The sequence below is a fragment of the Homalodisca vitripennis genome, chromosome 1 (genome assembly GCF_021130785.1).
Source record: "Homalodisca vitripennis isolate AUS2020 chromosome 1, UT_GWSS_2.1, whole genome shotgun sequence".
Taxonomy (NCBI): Eukaryota; Metazoa; Arthropoda; class Insecta; order Hemiptera; family Cicadellidae; genus Homalodisca; species Homalodisca vitripennis.
The window spans coordinates 67215044-67239526 of NC_060207.1; the positions used below are offsets into that span (position 1 = coordinate 67215044).

The 24483-nt window shown below is 33.3% G+C and overlaps 1 protein-coding gene across 1 annotated transcript in view; it reads right to left on the reverse strand.

Annotated features, from left to right (window-relative positions):
• The window catches only part of LOC124363945 (inter-alpha-trypsin inhibitor heavy chain H4-like), a 55440-nt gene that overhangs the window by 16370 nt on the left and 14587 nt on the right, over positions 1–24483 (reverse strand). Inside the window, exons 2-7 of the mRNA XM_046819219.1 lie at positions 6557–6630; positions 4684–4850; positions 4474–4572; positions 2096–2234; positions 1552–1663; positions 250–410 (exon numbers count right to left, since the gene is read on the reverse strand). Of these exons, the coding sequence (XP_046675175.1) occupies positions 250–410; positions 1552–1663; positions 2096–2234; positions 4474–4572; positions 4684–4850; positions 6557–6622 (744 nt within the window). The 5' untranslated portion in view covers positions 6623–6630. The remainder of the gene's footprint in view (positions 1–249; positions 411–1551; positions 1664–2095; positions 2235–4473; positions 4573–4683; positions 4851–6556; positions 6631–24483) is intronic.

Below are 24483 nucleotides of genomic sequence, written 5' to 3' on the forward strand. Positions count from 1 at the left end.
ATTATATGTGTATAATATATATATATATATATATATATATATATATATATATATATATATATATATATATATTACCGGTAATTCGTCAAAGAGGAAAGAATATTTTAGGTATATATAATTTGTCCAATACTTCAGACACGACCAATTTATACCACTTTTACATTGAAACGATAGTAGATAGAAATATTTTATATATACGGATATTTTATGTAAAAACATTAAAAACAGTAATGACTTGGCTGTACTAACAAATGTTTGCAATGGCGTAGACTCTCGGTCGATTTCATACTTGACGACCAACTGCCCACGGAACCCCTCAGTGCCCTGCCCTCTCTGCTGGTCTGGAGTCGGTGCCCAGCTCACCTCCTTCTCCCAAGCACTGATGTCCTGGATTTTTCCAAATGCAACTCCTAAACAAAGTTAATGGATGTACAGTACTTTAGAATTGAATTGGCAATGTGTTTAAACTATTTCAAGCCTTGTACTGCCGATTAGTATCCGAGGTTCCGTAACGCATTCTCGCACTTTGAACCAGTCTTCTTGTACATTCAGATCTTCACCCTTGATCAGAATCAGAAGTAATTTAATTCTGTAAAAACAAAATTTTATATGAAATTAGTCACATACTAAAATACTAACAATCAAATAAGGTCGCTTAATATAGTTTACATATTGGTACACTACGTGACAGGATTTCTTGTACACTATATGGTCATATCACCAGAAAAATGATTTTTTACTTTTTTTAGAAAATGTTTCTAGCTGGATATGTTTTCAGGTGTAAAGGGAGCGCATTATAGACCTGCAGGACTGAATAATGCATGCCCTTTTCAATATATGGATCGGGTAGACCATGTTATACTTGTGGCGGGTATTTACTGACGGTTAAAAGTTTTATTTGCTAAAAAATGGGGATTATTTTTGAAGAAAGTTAAAACTTCAAGTATGTAGATATTGAAGTTAAAAATTCAAACTGTGAGAGGATTCAGTTGCTGAAAAAAGGCTTGCAGTGAGCACGATGACTAGATCCTGATATAATGCGAACGATCCTCTTTTGGAGACTAAATACTCTTAACATTTCACTAAATGACCCTCAGAATCCAATAGCATACTGTAACCTACTCTACACATTTACATTTAAAGGATAGTATCTTTACTAACCACAGGCAATAATACTCGAAAGCAAAAGTAGTTAAAGACAAATTTGTGCATAGGGCATCAATATGTTTAGGACCAGTTGAGTTTATCATAAAAAATAACACCAAGAAGAGGAGCAGACCTTTAGACTGCCACAATTTTTGCTGAAACTTGCTAAAATACCGGAAATGTGGTGAGAAAATCGTCATCTTAGTTTTTTCTTCATTTAAGTGAAAACCATTTAACTTAAACCATCTTTTCATGTGACTATGGCGGTTTCATGATAATTTCATGATTTTTAATTGTGTTAATGCAACAAGAAGAGTTATATTATAAGAAAATATCTTTCTGATAAAATAAAATTAAAAAGTTTATTTCTCAATTTGTTGGGGGTATTTCTAACGATATACTTACGACTCCTATTTCCAGAACCGGACGTCCCAGGAACCTGCAACTCAGATACCTCCAAGTGAGAAATGGCCGATGGTTCATCGATGTGTACTCTGACAGACATCTCATCGACAATCTGTATAAACAATGGAAACCGCCATTTTAAAACATTAGGTACCACTCCTTTTAATGGTTGAAATACGGAGCCATGTATGAATCATATTACTCTACTCTTAACATTGACAAAACAGGAACATATCTTCCGGCACGCTGCGATACGCTTCTACAGTTTAATATTGATAGGCGTTGTCGTTAAGTTAGTAAAAATGTTGTCTTCGTAAGTTATATTAGTATAAGAGACTTTAAGGTACTACAGTCATTTTCGGTTAACAAGAGTCTAGTGACGTATGACTGTGACACAAATAGACCCATAGTGTCCTTGTCAAATGTTACAGAAAAGTAAAACAATGACTTAACAAATCTATTACTGGCTGATGCTAAATCTCATTGCAGACGCGTGAGTTCCTGGCTATAAGTGAAAGAAAATGGAAAATAATAAATAACAAACCTGTTTTGGGCTGACACTGATCGTATTAGTATAAACCCCCAATTTTCTGGTCAGAAGTTGTTCGTAAGTCAAATTGAAAGTCGCTTTTCCTTGCGCTGCAATGTTCACAGAAATCATGAATTGGTTGGAATCTCTCGCACTGAAATAATTACAAAATAACAAATTTTAAATAAATACAGCTTATTAGCTAATGACAGTTTTTAGTTTGGTTTTACTTTATTTAATAACTTTTTAAAACACGTAAGATTGAAATCATTAAACATACAGATATTGAAAACTTTTCCCAGATATGGTGCTGAACAATTTTTGATAATTTTATACATTATTTTAAACTAATGTTTTATAGACCTACACAGGTTACAAACATAACTACACCAATAAGTTCAAAATTTCCTATTTCCAAATTTTATTTTCACACATAACTTACATATTTTTTTGTTATATAAATATTTAGTGGTGTAAAAAGCCATATTAAAACTACTGTACAAACCACAAAATTCGAACTGTTTTGCAAAAATATAACTCTTTTCAATCATTACAAAATATAGTTTAATTTTAAAGGAGATAAACATAATAATAGTTAAATTTTATAAATAATATGTTTAGTGGTAAAAACATAAGAAAGTTTACCAGACGTTATTGGTATGAAAAGTCTTTTATATATCATGAGATGGTGTTACCAAAAGTATATAAGTGTTGTTATCAGAGTGTATCATAATGTGGTTTGGAAGTTGTCCGTGAGACAATTATTGATATATTATAATTGACACATCACATAGTAAAGTTGGGATAATAAATAATGGAGTACTGCAAGATAGGCTTGAAAGTAATATACTTAATTACATAGGTAAACGATCTTTATCATATAAAATTATAAGGAGATAATATTTGATAGTAAAAAAACATCGGCTACACTTAGGGCTTACCATTACAATTTACGTGTTTACAATAATCATATTCTAAGTCCTGGCAAACCAATTACTATTGATTAACAACGTATATGTTTGATTTTCATTAATTAAATAAAGTACAAATAAAATGTTCAATACGATAGTACATAAATCAACAATATGAATTGTAAATATGTATTCTTTTCTTTAATTAAGAATTTGGTTGGAAAATCTATGGAAATAATTCAAAAACTGGATTTAACAAGAAACATACACATTACGTACCCTGAGTACTATGTGATGAGAATATTAGATTTTACTGCTATTTATAGTTGCATTAAATATGCTGTAATATGCTCTTAATTATTTAATGTAGTATATGTGCTCATAATAAAAATTCAAAACCAATTAAGCTGCTTCAAAATAATTTCTTCAGACTAAATTGTTTTGAAGAAATATGATTGTATCAGTTCATTATAGATGATTTTTCAACAGTTGTAATTGTAATATTCTCTGGCCTTTTTCGATAGAGGCATTGTGAAGAATGTAATATCGAATAAAGCGAAAGCGTGTAAAATCAGTCTATAGTTTCTAAACCTAGAAATGAGCTCGTAGACGTAAATATAATCCGACAATATTAAAGTTGTATTATATAATAGCTTAATATGAACTAGTAAGATGTGATTTACTTGTACAAGTATAGGCAGAGATTTTAATAATTAATTATATTTTGGTAAATGGTTTTCTTATTATTAATACCCTTTTACAGTATTAAAAAATAATGGGATCACTTTATATTCGTTTGAGGTTTTTTGGAAATTAAGAAGTTCGTAGGCATAGAAATTTACTACAATTCACAAATTTAAACCACCTAAAAGTGACTATTCTTTTAAAGAATTCTAAAAAGCAGACAAATATTGAGAATTTTAAATCGCTATTCATTTAGTAATCACTAAGTTAAAAATGAAGGCTTTACACAAATTTGATGTCCTTAGTCCTTATGTCTCTTGCTATTCTACAAACCCTATTACTAATTTGTAGTAAAGAGTTGAGAAATGGATTTAAAACATATCTCATGTGCGAAAACAGATAATGAATTTATTTTTTTTTAAATAATCTTAGTGATTCGTGATTTCCCATTGTTATTTATGTTAGCCTCTTTTAAAATACTGCTTCAATATTAATACTCCTCCATCAAATAATTCATAGTCTTTTAGGTATACAATTACACAAACGAAAAATGTTATCACGTTAAAAGTTAGGAAGGAATTTTTGGAATTTATCTACACAATGTATGTTTTAGCTGTGAGATAAAAAATTTTTAGTCTGTAAGTAATTTTTACTGTAAAATTTATAGCGTTGTTAAAATTATTTTTCTCTAACATTTATTAAACGGTTTTAGAACATTATAGGTACATTTTTCTCAACATTAATGTTTTCCATTATTCACTATCAATCGATTAATTAAATTAGCTATAAAATACTCACTCTAGAGCCACTCGTCCTGCTGACTGTCCAGCTTTCACGGCTCTATCATATTTACGTTTCCTTTTCATATGGCCTTTGTACACTTTCCCGTTTTCCTCCCTGAAAGAAATATATCAAGGGATTATGGAGCAACCAAAAACATATATTTCAACACATATTAAGAAATGTTTTGGAAAGTCGTGGAGAAAGATACATTTATAATCAACATACATTACGAAGTCTGAGATGAAGGCTGAGTCGGGAAGGGTGACTATGAAGAACGCCTCGTCAGACTGGGCTGAAGGATTCACAACACGACAGAAGACACGCGTGATGGCGTAGTGGTATTTTATGTCTGATAAGACGTGGAAGGCACGAATAATCGGCCCCTGGGTCTCCTGCAAAATACAAAATATATATGATCATTTAAACCTGACACATGTTATCGGATTACTTGGACATACTCTAAGGCCGGTTGCGTAGTGCACGAAACACTACACGAAACGACGTGACGTGATGTTTTGTTTATTTCGGTTCTGTTTTGTCGGAAGCACTTGTAGTGCACGAAACACTACACGACACGACGTCAAGTCAAAGTCAAGTCTTTTATTACCGTTGACAATAATACAATTATGTGGCAAAAGTCATACCGAATAAATCTATAATTTTTACATTAGTTCACAATACCACATTAAGACATACAATCGTTACATTCATCCATACCACTTACTCGCCAATTCTTTCCACCGCCACCGCCAGTGTCAGTCTTCTAGATTGGATGTCTCCCAACTATAATTAAAAAACTCGTCAACGCTATAGAATGATTTAGATGATAAAAAGCGCTTCAGACTTGTTTTTAAAGTCTTGGGCGTTTGTACGTTTTTCATGGAATCAGGCAAACTGTTGACGAAACGGACACCTGCCTGCGAGGGCAGGTGTTCATAAACCACCGTTCTGTGTCGCCCAGTACGGCAGTTGTCTCTGCCTCTCGTTTCACATTCATGCACCTCACGGCCCCTAGTCAGGGCACATTTTAACTTACAGAATAAAACTGCCTCCAAGATATAGAGACATGGCAGAGTCAACAGTGCAGTTTTTTGAAATCTGGTCTGCACGACTCTCTGAAGTTCATGTTGGCGATTGTTCTGATCGCTTTCTTTTGAAGCCTGAAAACTCTCAAAATTTGATTGTTTGAACAAGCTCCCCACAAAACCACTCTGTAGGAAAGAAGTGGGTAAATCAGGCCGTAATACGCCGCCATCAGCACCTGACTTGGGAGATGCTAATTTTGAACAAACTGAATCAGTAAACTCACTTTTATTATTTAATTTGTATTTATTTTATATATATATATATATATATATATATATATAAATTTTTAATATTTAAAACAATTGTACAGTAAGGGGTTTTAATCGAAAAAAATAACTCGGGTGTTATATATATATAAAACCCGAGTTTTTTTTTTCGATTAAAAACCCTTACTGTACAATTGTTTTAAATATTAAAAAATTTTCGTTTAAACGCATATTAAATTTATATGTGTTTATATATATATATATATATATATATATATATATATATATATATATATATATAATGATTACTGTAGGGAAAATGAGGACTTTCATAACAGAAAGTGATGTTTTAAACAAGAATAACATCATGAAAATACAAGATTATACAGGGTGTCCCGTAACTCTTTGGATAAAGGTTCAAGACAAACATATTTCACCTTATGAACATGGGTCCCTGATTCTTAAGATATTCAAAGTTTAAAACTTTTAATGGCCGCCATTTTAAAAATATAAAATATAATTTGATGATAATGTTTTCGGTAATTGGCATTGTTATCATAAACATTTCAAGCAAATTTGGTATAATTGAACTTATTAGTTTTTAAGATAAAAATTGTTTACTTACTTTGTTTTATAAGTACAAGTACAAACTTGTTTTATAAAAAACACATACAGACAGATGGCAAACTAAGCATCAGGGACCCATGTTCAGATGGTAAAGTATGTTTGTCTTGACCTGAGCAATAACATGATAACCTATGCCCAGAGAGTTACTGGACACTCTATACATACCTATATAAGCCTACCTGTGCATATCCGTGGTTTCCCAGACTGACTGCGACCGCCAGCACCATTGCTGCCAACCACACCATGTTTATATCTGAAACACATACTGCTGTGCTTAGAATGCTTACTGAATGTGACACTTATTGACATAACAAACTTTGTAAAATACTTTGGGTAATAGTTTAATAACCCTCATTGAAGAAACCCATGCACCCACAGAAATTCTCTTACTATTGTTTAAGCCTTAGAATTGATTTCTTAGTTAGTCAATGAATAGCGATAAAGTTATTTTGATAAGAAATGTAAAATATAATAGCTACACTGTTCACTTGTACTGTGCTGAATAGTTATGAGGAAAACATCATTTATATTAAGGCATGATATCATATCCCCTTGATAACAGATATCATTGTATGTTATCTAAGTGACCTCAGTTCAACTATTATTTTGTACTGGCGACGCACATATCACGAGTTTGTTACTGATTAATGTTTGATAGCCTCTGATTTGCTTACCGAAATGTAGTGAATTCGTTATCCAATTTACATAATTATTCACCTAATTTTGTGAATAAGGATTCTCTAATAGTAAATTCATGTGTAGAATTTTAAAAACAATAAAATTATTAGTTGAAACACAATAATAACTTTTTCATGCATTGCTTATGTTTCATATTTTAAACAGTAAATAAAAATTATACCAGGCTACAGTTTTTTATGTTTTCTAGGTAGTTATCTTATTAAGGCCACAGTCTAATAGATAAAACGTATATGAGAAGGAGGGGCAAGTTGGTTTTAGACAATTTTATAGGATAGCACTTAAATTTTGAAAGACTAGACAAACACATGCTACTTTTTATAATTACGGCATAGAATCATTGATGTTGAATGGAAATTGTGTCATTTACAATCAATTTGTTTATTAATAAGTAATCTTTATAAAATAAAATATTTACTTAGGATTCGGATCTCTTATTAACTGTTTTGGTACGAGACACTTTGCACGAGAGCACTAAACACGCTTTCACGAGTATGCCGATATTAACATCTATTCATAATAAATAAGGTATTAAAATTATACCATTTTACAATCCGTGTTTTGTATATTTAACAATTTATCATTTTCTTGTCGGTTCTCATGAAATTTTGTTTTAATATTTTTAATACCCCACAACTTTGAAACTACTAACGATAATTTTTCCTTTCCACAGAAAGTAACATCTTAGCTAGTCGTATAAACATGCCAATATCAATACAGTATTAAACTGTTTCTAATTTACGTTTTAAAATGAAAAATATAGACAAACGCTAAACGAAGCCTGTTGCTCATGTGTTAGAAGAAACTATTTAGTTTATTTTCGCTTATTTACAACTATATATAAAAATAGTTCCTGATAATTTTTCAACAATCTGTATACGTGTGTGTTTGTGTGGGTTAACTTAAACTAATAATATGAATAAAATGCCAGAGACAAAATATTAGCCCTAAATAAGTTAAGTACTTTGGTACTTGTTTCGTAAAAATATTTTTTTGTAGATTTATTTATTAACTTTAGACTGTTACAATAAAGAACGCCACAGCAATTTGCTTAAAAGAATATTAAAAATATTGCAGGATATTGAATTTCTGGTAACGTTTGTCACACTGCCATTGCCTCACCTTCATTTACCTGTTGTCCCATAATTTGTAATTTTATGTACCTACTTTGATAGATCGTAGTATTGTTTTTCCATAAATTTGTATAAGTGGCAATGAATTTAATGAATATAAATAAGTCATTTGACAGATATTTGGTCTTCCAATCATATGTTAGTTTGGTTATTTAAACACATATGTGAAAGAAACGGCCAAATAAAAAATAATTGAATCGTAAAAAATGAGGCCTCTGTGGTGTAATGGTAGCACATTCACCCGGCAAGTGAGAGATCCGGGTTCGAGTCCCGGCGCAGCAAGTACTTTTTGTGATTCAATGTTTATCGAAATTACACATACTCACACACACACACACACAAACACACACACACACACACACACACACACACACACACACACACACACACACACACACACACACACACACACACACACACACACACACACATATATATATATATATATATATATATATATATATATATATATAATATACACTCGACACGATGGTTTCGCTAATCAGAATGAAGATATAATTTATGGGATTAGACGGATGCATTATTGTCATAATCGAGTATTTCGTACATATTTATTTTTGATAAAGGAATTATTTTTTAATGGACTGTGATATAAAAATACATTAATAAATTGTACAACCATGCAACATTTTTGCCTTGAAGATAACCTAGTTATGTTTGGTTTAGTGAAATCATATTTGATCCTATATATGTCATCTCCTCTTTTGATAGTAATTTGATGCTTAAATAATTCATTTCGTAATAATTCACGACTTAAAAATGTCCGGAGGCTCAGATTTTGCTTTGATCTAAACATTTTGTCTACAACCACACATTCATAGCCAAATTAAACCTTTATACGAGTATTCGTTACTTCTTACATTCATGTGTATTTGCCTTTGAATTGTTTCAGTCATAATGGCAGAGAACAACTAACCATTTAAAATCCTCGGATATATCAAAATAATAATTGTTAAGATGAGATACTTGTAGATTTTACATCTTACACTTAAAGTTAATAAATGCTATAAACATTGTTCATTCTGTCTCATCTAGATCAGTTCAGTATGATACATTAACAATTGATTAAAGGTCAAATTGTGCTGTATGAACTCTGTATGTTTTATACATTATTTAAAATGGTTTACAGAAATATAAATTATAGCTTGACAATATATAGACTTATAAAATTAAAAAAATTTAAAGACGTCAGCTGTTTCGCATCAGTTATAAAAATGAACAAAATGCTAACTATTTTGCAATTTTTGTAACAATTCCAACGATATCTTTTCAACGAAATCCGCCAACTTATAAGTGAGCGCGACCACATTAAAGGTTCCCTTGCACAAGCCGCGATCAACAAATAACTGATGCCTCTCACATGTGACATGTTTGTAACTCCCGGCTTGCGGAAGCATGCCTCTAAAGTGATCGTGCTCTCGCTTTAAGCGTTGACGGATTCGTTGAGAAAAGTAACGTTGGAATTGTTTTGTTACATAAACTATAAAATAGTTGGTGTCTTGTATATGTTTATAACCATAGGATTCTTTTTGTTATTTGACTAAAAAATTTTCAACAGGCGCCATTTTGTTAATAGTAATGAAAATCATACAACTATTTTTACGATGTTCCTCTTATTTATTACCTATATGCAAAGTTTTTATTTTAGTTTTATTAGTTCTAAAGATATAAATGTTTAGAAAAAAAATACTAAAGGACAGCTAGCGGCTAAAAACACATTTATAGACTTATGTTTATAGGACATTTTTGTTTGAAATTATAAGTACTATACGCTACAGAGTGTTCACAGAAGGGTGTCGTACACCTCTGTAGCTTATAGTACTTATAATTCAAAACAAAAATGTCCTATAAACATAAGTCTATGAATGTGCTTTATAGCCGCTAGCTGTCCTTTAGTATTAGAAAAATGTATATATATATATATATATATATATATATATATATATATATATATATATACACAAAGTGAATAAAGTCTGGATACCCCTTTTTTTAATAATGTAACAGCTCACACTAGATACATTACTTCATAAATATGCAAACTTTTTTCCATGCTATAACCTATTCTTAGCCCATAATTACTACATAGTTCATAAACCTATACTAGGGGATTTTGTAGACAAGTCAAAAAACTTTTAATGACAAGCCCCATCGCGTGATACCTTATTTTAAAGGTCTTGAAAAAAGAAAACTAACAACGAAAACTAGAGACTCTACGAACGTAGTACGAATAGTAGAACGGTGTACATTTATTTTAAAAACTATTTTAAGAACTCTATCTTTACCTAGTACTAAGTTGCGGCCAATTGAAAGTTTTAGAAATGAGAATAACTACCTACTTACAACCTTAAGCATAATTAACCTTTTTGAGCAGTTAAAATTTTTAAATTGTAAGCACCATTCATTGACTTCTCATTTTAAAAGTATTATAGGGTAAAGATCACAGGAAATTATGGATTAAAATATCAAAATGTCCCACATATTTAAAAAAAATGTTTCATGTAAATAGTTTATTGGCTAGCTACACCATTTCGATTCTAAATTGTAGCTATTCAAACTTTAAACAATCACTTCGTTATCATTGAACCTAGAGAAGTACCAACATGTATTCGCAATGATTGTAACATTTGGTAACATTTATGTAATCAAACTTTTTTTGTATCTTGAGTGGATCCTAAAACACGTATTGTATTTCAATCCATATGAGTCCAATAATATATCAACGAGAATTGAAGAGAGAAATTCTGAAACAAATATTTACTTTATAAAAATTTTAGCCAAGGTAATTAGCTAGATTAGTACACCATTTGGTTAGAAATTAGCGGTCTTTAGCATTTATAAAATCACAACTCAGTTATTTACGAACCTAGACAAAATGAAATGTGTTTTTAAAGTATGAAATTTCCAAAATCTTGCTTTATAGACAATTTTTTGTAATTAAAAATGTTATTAAGTTTACATCCCTTATAAAATAAATTAATAGTATTTAAGTTGAAACAAAGCTGCCTACTTCTTCCGGGTGCGCCGGTGGCAAGTACTGTTTAAATTACTCCCAGAATTCTTATCGTTCCTTTAAAGTTGCTGTATGACTAATGGACTAACCTACTACCTAAATAGGCTGCTTAGTTAATTATTTAACTTAGTACCCAGGTAGGTTGCTAAGCCAATTAATACATTCTATAGCAATCGCTGTTGTCATGGTTGATTAGTTTACGAGCCACTTGTGGTTTTATTTGAAAAGTGTACATTTATTTCTTATGTTTGCTTTTTATTTATTAATCACTGGGAACTGTAGTGATTAAAAATGTGTATACGAAATGTAACTAAATTAGTAATAATAGTTCATTTGTACACATTCGGTAAATTTACGACAAAGCATTAATGCTCTAAATTACTACACAATGGTAAATGGATTTATGGCTATGAACGAATAAATATTTTATTTAATTAAAAAAAAATCATTTTCATGCACCCAAAACTTACTCGATGGTGTGAGATGGCTATGAAGAAAGAGGTCGGTCTACACTCTGTCGCCACTAACCGACAACTACTGTGAATCACAGACCGTCACATGATCAAGTTGATTGCTTATCAGCTGATCTGTGGGATGTGTCATCAGACATCTTCCTTTCAGCCTTCTAGTAGTTCACACAGTGATTCCTTAGATAGTGTCGTATCAGATAACTTTTATAATTAATACTTATATACAAACATTATATTTCTTAAATAGTAAAATTATATAAAATGTGTAATACAATATATGTTTTATACGTCTTAAGGATACAGTCTGGTCAATTGTAACTATAAATTCAACAGTTGTAACGGCTTGAAGAATTAGCAAAACTAGAGTTTATATGATTTTCCTAAAATATTAGGTGCTAAATAGTAAGGGTAATATTTCGTTATAACTCAAAGTGTTCAATTAAAAAGTAATCGGAATATTTCAGCCCATCTGACGAAGATTGGAATTGAATACTACAAATAACACATCTATTAAGTTTGAATACATATTGTGTAATTATTATTATAAAACATGCATGATATTTTTTGGTAAAAAGTGAAACATAAAACCGTTTAATAATAAATGTTTAAGTGGCCGTTATTTTGTTATACAACAATAAGACTGTTTCATAAGTAGCGTTGAAATTTATTTTGTTAGATTATACTGAAATAGTCACCAAATAATACTCGTAGTTACCTTGTAATAAATTTTGATAAAATATCATATTAAAGATACATTATTAAGTTTTAAGGTAAAATTGTATAGCACCTAACCACCTACCGGCGTGACAAATATGTAATAGTTTGAATTTTAATATTCTTGTAATATTTTCGAAAGTTTAGAAACATTTCTAGAAACCTTTATTTTGATCAAGATTTTAATAAGTATAAGCGTTTACGTGGTTTCTAAACTGTTGACATGATTTGATTTAAACTGATAAATCGTGTTTGTAGACGAAGATATAAACATATCCCTTCCATAGACTGTAGAAAGGTACTTGTTATGAAGATTTCTGCAACTATATTAATGGAAACGTGGTATCTCTGTTATTAGGTGTCGCAGAGCAAGATAGAATTGTTTTGGAATCCTCCGGTCATTTGTAACATTTTGTTACGATTATTAATAACAATTATTAATAATGTAGATTAAACTATCGAACAATAACTTGATTTAATAATTGTATCGGGTATCCTTTTTGGGGAGAATGAAATAAATTATTGCATTATACCAAACTATGAACACATTTATAGGTTAAGAAAACAAAATTTTCTGTAAATTAAACAAAATACTAATAACGGTACTAAAAACCAATACAGAATCATACGAAGTTACGGTTGCAGGATTAAAATACAAGATATATCTAAAAGCCATATAAAAACCGCCTAGTTCTTGAACATTGGGTCAATAAGATTTTTCTGGGAGAAATAATCAGAATTAAAGAAGTTGAGCAATTATAAAATATGTGTGCTGATAGGAGATGTTAATGTAGATTTAACTGATAAGAAAAATCAACACGTTAAGGAGTATGAAACAATTCTAGCTGCTTGGGGGCTAAGTATTGGTATATGGGAGTATACCAGGGAGGAAGTCAGATTAGGAGTGGTAGTAAAATCATGAATAGACCTTATATTTATGAGACCATTATTTTAAAACAATAGTACTGGATTTATAAAAAAATATGAACAGTCTGTTAGTTAAATTAAAATAACAAATCAGATAATAATATTAATCCTAAAACTAAAATGGATAACGAAAAGAAATTCAGATACAGTTTGAAAAATACCGATTGGAGGGCAATAGGTACAGAGGATTTCAATGAGGGGCTTGAAAAATTGCCTGACACATTTAATACAGTTTATAATGAGAACAGAAAACCAAGCTTACCATAAAGTATTTTTTCTGTACATAAAAAACAAAAAAAGTGGAATGACTATCACCTATTTTATATGGTTAAAGAAGCGGTTAGGCTATATATAATATGGAAGTCTAATCCAATATAGAAACTTGAGAAATAGAATGAATAATAAAACAAAATATAAGAGAAACAAATACTATGTGGCTCATTTTAATTGTGATGTATCTGTTGAAGATAGTCTTGCTGTCAAAAGGACTCAAAAAATTAAAAGTTATTAGTATCGGTTGGTGTTCTCAATGTAGTGATTAAATGAAGAATAGCCAATACAAGCTCCATAAAGAACATACCAAAGAATATTTTTAAAAAATAGGCAGAGTTTAAATGGTCTGCTGACTAGAAAACCAAGAAGTAATAATGGTAGCAATGAGTGCAATGTATGCAAAGAAATATATTGTAAGGACATATACACAAAGGCAAAAAAAGACTAAGATTCAGAATTACCGTCTAATAGCAATGCCACTTGAAAGAGTAATAGATAGTAGTGGCTACCCACTTATATAAATCCCTCACAGAAAATCGTAAAATAAACTAACACTAATTTGCTTTTCAAAGAGGAAAAAGCACAGAGCATGTCTTAAAAGAACATACGAATTTTTAAACTATATATTAGATATACAACATATTATGCTATTAATTTTTACCGATTTGTCCAAGGCTGTTGATACAATTGATCATTCAGTTTATGAATTAAGTAAAACAGGAATAAAAAGTATGCGGTTTCAATCATATTAAAAAAATAACACTCAGAATAAAAGTAGATTGATGTATCAAGCAAGGACGAGCAAGCGACGGGAACAGGACAGGATCTGAGAGTACGCATTATATAAAATGCCTTCTGACACAACTGCTGATAAGAAAGGTTAACACACATTTACTAAAACAATGCACCCCAAATAATAATTATCTCATGGACAAAATACTGGGTCTGCTTGCCAAGATAGTGGATGACAATCGTACTTATCTAAAAATAATTAAACAAATTGTTATTATTATTGTTAAAATTTCTAGAAATGTTAGTATATTTGTATTCAATTTCTTTTGATATTTATCCTCGTTGTTGTTGAGTTACTGTTTTTGTTTTGCATGGATCTATTTATCGTTTGTTTTTTTTGTTTTTGGTTCGGTAATGATCTTTACTAGCCACTGTTTTATTTATTATTTCAAGCCCACCGAGTTTCATAGTCTTTAATTAGTAACAATAAATTAAATACACAAAACTTATTCATATTGTAAAACTGTTTATATTGTGTAATGGACTCTGCTGACAAGTTGAACAACTTTGCAGAACCAGTAATGAATCAATGTTGTATATATAAATAAATACTAAATACAAATATTAAAAATAGTTACTACTTAAAATTGAATTGCTGAGTTCTTATTATCGCGTTTGAAATCTTTAGTTACTTGTGTTTAGACAGCCATAACGTACACATAAGGAGTTTTAGTGTGGAATAATATGACAATAATTTTTTAATTCTGTTGATTTGGAATATTGTAATATACTGTTTAGATTGTAATTAAAGCGTTGTAACAACAGAGAAAGAGAGAGAGGTGGATTCCCAGCGGATTCGAATGGTAACCTCTTCCTGTTTGTGGCCTTATCTATGTATGACATGTGACGTGTTGCTGTTGGAGACATATCCACCTTTACATTAGATGACCTTATAATAATGATACCTAACGAATGCTAATATCTATTTTGAAGATAAGCCCACTTCCTTTTAATAGATAGTTAAAAGATAGTTTACTGACATTAAATCTGACCAAAACTACAATATTTCATTTTCTTGATTTCTCCATAACTGGATTAGTATTTGATTCCGTTGATGGGTTTTGAGATGAAAATAAAATAACTAAATTTTATAATCCCTTCCCATCAGAGAGACTATGAAGTTATCTCTTTCACTTAAATACAAAGATATATAGACTTTGCACGAGCCTATATAAAACTTAATTCCCAACTCCTAATTAATAAATTATATCCTCAAGTCTAGCATAGAACTTACAATGGAAAAGTTCTTGAAAGGGAGAAACAGACGTCAATAACTAGAGACTTTCAATAGAAAATCACTTTGTGAGAATTACAACCGAGTTACAACGCTATTTGGATCTTTTGATACAAACCGCATTTGTTCTCGAATCTGTGAAACTTATAATTGGATTTTACAGATCGACAAAACAATTCCTGTTGTTGCTGCAACTTTAATTTGCTTTAATCGCTTTACGTTTACTATCAAGTGATTCTCTGTACCGTAGAATTAGTTTGGAAACTATTTGTACATATACCTATTTATCAATTTAATACCTATCATGTTGATACTTGTACTTACAATCACGCGCAGTAAGTGTAGTATGTCGAATAAAATAAAAACGTCCAAATTATAAGTATAATACGGACTTTTTACATATAAAAAAATATAGGGAAGTAAAAGTTTAATTAGTATCTTTAATATTTTACTTAGATTACTGTAACAACTAACAACACAACATTAACATAACATTAGAATTAAGATTAGATTTTTAACAATAGTAACAGATTCTTTGTAAGCAACCAAATTTCCATAGAATTCATTTTTGGTATTAGAGGGGATATATGCAGTAAAGTTACAATTGACAAGTTGTAACCGAAAACATTTGTTTACTAATTAGTCATCTTGAATTACTTAAAAGATATAACCCATTCACTTGTTGGGTTATATTTATTTGAAATGTAATTCTATTTGTAACTATGATTCTATTTGCAAAATATTAAATTCGTAGCTAAAATAATTCTCTAGTTGAGATAAATGAAATAAATCTTGATAAACGAAAATAAAGTTGATAGGACGATAGAGTTTACACTGTTCCATACTTTAGCGTATTTAGATAGATTCTTACCTACTGTAACGATACCATAAGAATTTAGGTTTATATTATTTTCTTGCTAAGTGTGACAAAGAGAGAAGCTGTGAAAAACTGACAGGACTTCACAGAGCGAGCTCTTTCCATTCTATACTCGATATTCTAGGCCATGTTGTCTAGTTTTTGTCTACTTAAAAAGTAAATTAGACATGGGTAGCAAAAATGTGTAACGTTTTCATTGTAAAACATACGAGTATATTAATGTTTCAGCTAGCGTAAGTTACTAAACAGTCAGGTCGAGAACTTTAAAAAATCCTGTTGAATGAGTTTATACCGTTTACAGTGTTATATGTACATACATTGAAAATCGAAAGTATAAAGATTTAGGCGCGGGAGCTTCATAAGATGCGCAACGAAGTTAATATGTAGTGAGCCTGCTTGAGACCGTTGTAGTACACGTGCAGTTGTTCCAGTGGTACACGCGATATTGTTCGCAGGCGATACCAGCCCGGAATGACCGTACTCCTTACGAACCGTTGTAGTAAACGTGCAGTTGTTCCAGTAGTACACGCGATACTGTTTGCAGGCGATACTAACCCGGAATGACCGTACTCCTTACGAACCGTTGTAGTAAACGTGCAGTTGTTCCAGTAGTACACGCGATACTGTTTGCAGGCGATACTAACCCGGAATGAGACTACTCCTTGCGAACCGTTGTAGTAAACGTGCAGTTGTTCCAGTAGTACACGCGATATTGTTCGCAGGCGATACCAGCCCGGAATGAGACGTACTCCTTACGAACCGTTGTAGTACACGTGCAGTTGTTCCAGTGGTACACGCGATATTGTTCGCAGGCGATACCAGCCCGGAATGAGACGTACTCCTTACGAACCGTTGTAGTAAACGTGCAGTTGTTCCAGTGATACACGCGATATTGTTCGCAGGCGATACCAGCCCGGAATGAGACGTACTCCTTACGAACCGTTGTAGTAAACGTGCAGTTGTTCCAGTAGTACACGCGATACTGTTTGCAGGCGATACTAACCCGGAATGACCGTACTCCTTACGAACCGTTGTAGTAAACGTGCAGTTGTTCCAGTAGTACACGCGATACTGTTTGCAGGCGATACTAACCCGGAATGAGACTACTCCTTGCGAACCGTTGTAGTAAACGTGCAGTTGTTCCAGTAGTACACGCGATATTGTTCGCAGGCGATACCAGCCCGGAATGAGACGTACTCCTTACGAACCGTTGTAGTACACGTGCAGTTGTTCCAGTGGTACACGCGATATTGTTCGCAGGCGATACCAGCCCGGAATGAGACGTACTCCTTACGAACCGTTGTAGTAAACGTGCAGTTGTTCCAGTGGTACACGCGATATTGTTCGCAGGCGATACCAGCCCGGAATGAGACGTACTTCTTACGAACCGTTGTAGTAAACGTGCAGTTGTTCCAGTAGTACACGCGATACTGTTCGCAGGCGATACTAGCCCGGAATAAATAATAGATACGGTAAGAAATCCCCAAAACGACAGTTTTACCTACTAGAAAATTCTGTAAATGGTACATGGCCTTCTTGCGACACAGAAGTGTATTGCAAATCCGTATGTATAAATATGATCACTTTGTCACTTTATACAAACCATGTCAAATAAACATTTTATTTTATTGTAATGAAAAGGATAGTTAAAAAATTAAAATCTCTGAAAATAGGGTGTTGTGACAAGCGATTAAATAATTTTTCTATTAAATTCGATTGGTTTAACTCTCTTATGCTGTTATGATATTATGTCATGACGATATACGTTTTGCTGTGGCTTAAAAGAATGTCGTCGAATTTGAATTAGTATTTTTACACCAGTCTGGATTAATTCCAGACAGAGTTTGATAGTGGACGGATCAAAGTTTTCGATACGTCAAACACAGATGATGTTTCCTTTATTAACAACAAACTCTGAGGAAAAAATAGTCTCAAGTTCGATTTACCACAGTTAGGCTACTGTTTGGATGCCACCTTGGTTTTGCCTCCAGTCTTCAACGGTTGTAAGGCTATGTAACTAAGAAAGAGCAAAATAATTAATTTTAAGTAAGTATAACAAAGTATAGCACTCCCAACAGAAAAATTATTATATTTCAAAAACAAAAAAATTAAATTGTAAATCCATTTTTAAAATTACTTAAAATTTATTGTACAATATATTTTGAATTTATTTGAGTATAAAATATATGCATTTATAATATAACGTCATGTGTCATTTTTTCATAATTCACGTTTTATTTCTTTCTGTTTATATACACATATGAATTTATGTACATGACTTCTTACAACCAACACACTTTATTGCGTGTTTTTGCCTTTTTCGTACGTGAGTTGATGCAGCACATAACTAGTGTCGTATCCTTGCTCTAGGGCACGGTGTTCTTCAGAAATCCCAAGGGAAATTCTCTTCAACATGATTTCTCTTCTGGTCTTTGAGACGTCATCAGATCTTCTTATGAGGTAAGTAATTCTATACTTGGTTTGACGAGCAAAAACGTATTTTTGTCTAGCATATTAATTAGATTTACACATGTACTATTAAGAATTCCTTAAAATATCATATTTGCCGTATACCAACCTTGCCTTGTTCACACATCATACAAATGTAATATGCACTGTCGACACAATATAAAAGACAAAATGTTCGTCGATGTATTCTTTCAAAACACTTTTTTAATTACAAAAAAAATCACAATACAGTCACTAGCAAATTGTAAAGTCAGTTCGCAAATAGTAACTAAAAATATTTTCAAATATCGTTCGCAGTTTGTACTCTAAATTCAGAGATGCACGATAATAACACAAAGATAGGGAACACAATGGACCATGCTAGTTGGTAACGGTACAGCACTTACAGGGTGGAGCTCAGTTGCTCAGGACAAGGCTTCGAGCTGATTGGCGGCGGCTAGCCTAGTCCCCGATACCACCGGTTCGACCTACCCCTTGCCAGGTTTGTTTTATTTATTTTTTAATTTAACTATAGTATTTAGATATTTTAAGATAAAAACGAAAGAAATGGCGCAGAAAATAAAAATACACGTATTAAAATTCATGCAATATGAAAAATACCTCTTTCTACATGATTTATTAGTTTTGGAAATATTTGAATTGTTTTAAATGGTTTATTTACTGTGCATGTACTATATTCTTATAAGCAGAGTTTGAGAGAACTGACTTGAATAAAAGTGCTATTATTATATATCGTTAGGTAACTTGTGGATATATGTGGAGACCGGCAGTTATTCAATCTATAAGTATTTGATTCCAAGAAAAAGTTTTAAAGGGGAGTCAAAAACTTATTTGGATGCAAGCTCTATAGGAATTTATAAAGAACTTTGTAATAAAGGATTTGCTCACAATGCTCGTATATGTGTGTGTTAGATGTAATTTATCTTTTCATGTGAAATCCGCAACTGAATTTAAATCCAAAAAGAGTATAGTAAGGTTAAAGAAATATGGCAATGTCAGCCGTGTGCTCAGGATACTGTTAGACCGCAGGGACCGCTATCTGCTGATAATCATACGTAAAATCAAGATGGCTGTTGTGTTGTAGTGGTTTTCGTAGTGCTGTTGAATTGATACCGTATTTAATCTTCTGTCTACTTATAAGCTTTATCAATACAATAATTTGAACAACTTTGGTCCGTGAGTTGTTGTATGTGATAGATGTTAATTGTAACTAATCACTCACTGGAAGAACTCGCACATTAATACTGCCCTAGTCCTACGAAAACCAGGATTGTTTGCTGTCTGCTTCTTGTAACAGTAACAGCAGTCCGTTCCTTCATTCCACAATCCACATCACATCTCTGTCAAGTCACTAACAGCATCTAAAGAGAGCACCAGAAACACGCCGGCTGAAATCCACAGCTTTCTAGATATGATATACAACACTATATAAAATTCTTTGCTGTTGGACTGATTATCTTATACATTTATTTGTGGTGGATTGTACAGCTGCGGATTTGAGGAACTGATAATGATGGCTTTTACGATACCTGCTTGTGTTATATGTATGAAAAAAGTACTTGATCAGGAGAAGGCCATTGGTTGCGATGGACCTTGTGACCGATGGTTTCATATTGATTGTATTAAAATGTCAGCGGCGGAATATGCAAAGTTTGCAGGTAATAAGAAATTGTCATGGAACTGCAATCGGGTTGATTGTTTAAAAGATGTCGGACACCCCATTAATCATTTGATTGTTCAGATTTCTGACCTTGCTGGGAAAATGGATCATCTTATTTCGAAGGTTGATTGCTTGAAATCTGAGGATATAGCCCCCATAAAGGAGGACATAAAAGCTTTAAACTCTAAGATTTGCTCTTTGGAACCTCGACTTCTGAATACGGAATCAAAAATAACCACTCTTGAACAGGACTTTAAAAGTTTGAAAGATACCTACTGTTGTTGGCTCTGATACAGAAGCTATTATTGGCGAACTAAATGATAGGTCACAGCGTGCCGCAAATGTCATAATTTATAATCTAGGGGAGTCCACTAGTTCTACCGTAAAAAAATAGGCAAGACCACGACCTCAACCACGTGTCTAACTTAAACACTGCTCTGAAAATAAATTTGCCCCTTGAACGTGTAAGGACTATTAGACTGGGTAAGCTAATTCGTGGTAAGAATAGGCCTCTTAAAGTGATATTCCAGTCGTCAAATGATGCCAGAGTATTCACTTCTAAATTTTCTCAGGAGTTGGTTTCATCAGCAAATGGTGATTATGCAAGTGTCTCGATTGGTAGAGATCGCACTCCTAAAGGACGTCAGTATTTGCAGGAAGTTAGAAAGGAACTTGAAGAACGTAAGAAGAAAGGTGAAACTTCCTTGACCATCAAATACACCCATGGAATCCCTGCTATCGTTAAAGGCATATCAAAAAACGAATAAACTTTAAAGACCAGACCGATCTGCATGTTTACTTTCAGAATGTCAATGGTCTTAGAAGTAAGTTAAATATTTTGAAGCTCGCCGTTGCTGAAAGTAATTATGATATTATTATCCTCGTAGAGACAAACCTTGTACCCGATATAGATGATGCTGAACTTGGCCTTACACATTATCAGATATATCGTTGCGATCGTTCAGATGAAACCTCAAACAAGATGAGCTGTGGCGGTGTTATTGTGGGTATTCATGACAAATTGGTCTCCCAAGAGATAGTGCATCGTGCTTGCCCTGTTGAGTGTGTTTTTGCATCGGTTAGATTTACTGGTTTTTATATGTTTCTAAGTGCTGTTTATCTTCCACCTAGCATGCCAGCCAGCCAGTATGTGGACTTCTGTGTTGCCTGTGAGGAGGCATTACTTTCTGCAGGCACAAAGGGGCCTATTCTTATAGTTGGAGATTTCAATTTGCCTAACAGGGACTGGACATGTTCCATGGATGCTGAGCGGGATTCTTCCTTTCGGTCTGTATTGGGTTTTGTTAACCTCTTTCACTTGCAACAGTTTAATGGGGTTAAGAATGACCGGGAAGTTGTGCTGGATCTTGTATTCTCCTCATTGAAGAATGTATCGGTTGAGCTGGCTTTGGATCCGTTGATGCCTGTCGAGTCCCATCATCCTCCTTTGGACATTGAAGTTGTGTGCAATGGCAATATGAAAACAAGAAATACAGTTAATAAGTATGATTTCAAAAGATGCAACATGGAAGCGGTCTTTCAAGACTTGCAGCTCTGGCAGTACCCTATTTTGGATGATTGTGAAGATATTGAGTATTCCTTTACACACTTTTGTACTAGCCTGAGTTCCCTAATTAAATCTCAGACTCCAATGAAAGGTTTAGGGAAATCTTCCTTTCCCTGTTGGTTCTCCCCGGAATTGAGGAGACTGGTTCTGTTGAAGAGGAAGCTTCATAGTCAGTATAAGGCTACTTCTGATATGAATATTTACACGGAATTTAGTCGCGTGAGAGGGCAGTGTAAGGAACTTTCGTCACTCTGCTATCAGCTGTATATTGAGCGGGTGGAAGGAGCTATGGAGACCAATGTTAAGGCTTTCTGGGCTCACATAAATCATACTAAGGACTCTGCTAGGTTTAATGCTTGGATGTGTTTCAATGGTAAGACTGCTGAAGGATCTCAGGACATCTGTGAACTCTTTGCCGATCACTTTTCTTCAGTGTTCAGGCCATCCACTAGGAGACCTTCCTATGGGGACTGCTTGACTATCGGTTCTTTCACTGAGTTCTCTGCCTCTTGTGACGAAGTTGAAAAGATCCTCTCTTCTCTAGATGTTAATAAGGGGCCGGGGCCTGATGACATACCACCCTCGATATTGAAGTACTGCAGTTGCATTCTTGCTCCCCACTTGACTTTATACTTCAACCGATTTTTGCACTTGGGTATCTTTCCTCAATGTCTGAAGACAAGCTTTATTACACCCATTTTCAAGAGTGGAGCTGTCTCCGATATAAAAAATTTCAGGCCAATTTCTATACAATCAACATTGGCAAAGGTGTTTGAATCTCTGGTTCTTGCTAGACTATCTTTTTTCTTTAAGAGTCACATATCTAGGGCCCAGCATAGCTTCCGTAGTGGTAGATCAGCTTTAACAAATCTGGTAATTTATCAGGATGATATTATATCAGCCTTTGCAAGAGGTCATCAAGTTGACAGTATATATATCGACTTCGCTAAGGCTTTTGACAGGATGAGCCATGTACATCTCTTGGCTAAGCTTAGCAATATGGGTGTCGCTGGACCCATGCTGCGGTGGTTTGAAAGCTATGTTAGTGGTCGTCACCAGAAGGTCAGATATAATGGGGCAACCTCTCGGGCCTTCCCTGTTCTTTCTGGAGTCCCTCAGGGTTCTCTGTTGGGCCCTGTATTGTTTACCATATTTATAAACGATTTGACTTATGTTATCAAACACTCAAAAATATTACTTTTTGCAGATGATGCTAAAATATATAATGAAGTAGCCTCAGAACTTGATTGCAGATTGCTCCAGGATGATTTGAATAACGTACTATTGTGGTGTTCTGAGAATGAAATGGAATTGAATGTATCTAAATGTGCAGTACTATCCTTCTCTCGAAGAACTGACACTCTGATCTTCAATTTTTCTCTTGGAGAAGAGCCACTTACAAGATCTTCTGTGGTCAAGGACCTTGGAGTTACAATGACATCTACATTGAGTCCCGACATTCATTTAGACTGTATTAGTAGGAAGGCAAGTTCGGCCCTTGGATTTATTATCAAAGTGTCCAAGGATGGTTTTTCTCCTGGAGCGTTAAGGACACTTTATATTCATCTAGTTCGCCCCATCCTGGAGTACTGTTCTCCTGTCTGGTCACCATATCAACTAGGCCACATTGATCTTCTTGAGGGTGTTCAGAGAAAATTTCTTCGGGTCATTGGTGTACAACTTGGATTTCGTTATGCGGATGTTCCTTTGGATGACCTAAGCCACCATCTTGGACTTCAATCCTTGGATTTCAGACGTAAAGTCCTCGATCTAATGCTCCTAAAGGGGATCATCTCAGCCACTGTGGACTCAACTGATCTGCTTGGGAGAGTCGACATTCGTGCCCACCAGTCTCTTAGAACCAGACAACTTTTTGAAAGAAGATTCTGTCCAACCCAATATTCTTTCTTCAGTACCATACCACGTCTCCACCGTCTGGGGAACAGCCTTCCTGTTGACTTTGATTTTTTTCGCTATGTCTGATGATGCTTTTAGGAGAAAACTCAGGAAACTCAGTGCTTTGTGAGCTGGCATGTCCTGCTGCAGTAACTTATGCATGTTGTATTTATTTATGTAGTAATTGTTGGTTTGTTGAATTTTTTTTTTGTACATATTTTAGCTCATCTAAATTTTGTATATCTTGTAATTATTATCTGATAGCATGTATCTGTTTACTTTTCTGTCCTCACTATAAATGAATTAAGTTTTTTGTTGAAGCTGATATGCATTTGGTGTATGTTGTAGCTTTTGTTTGTTAATT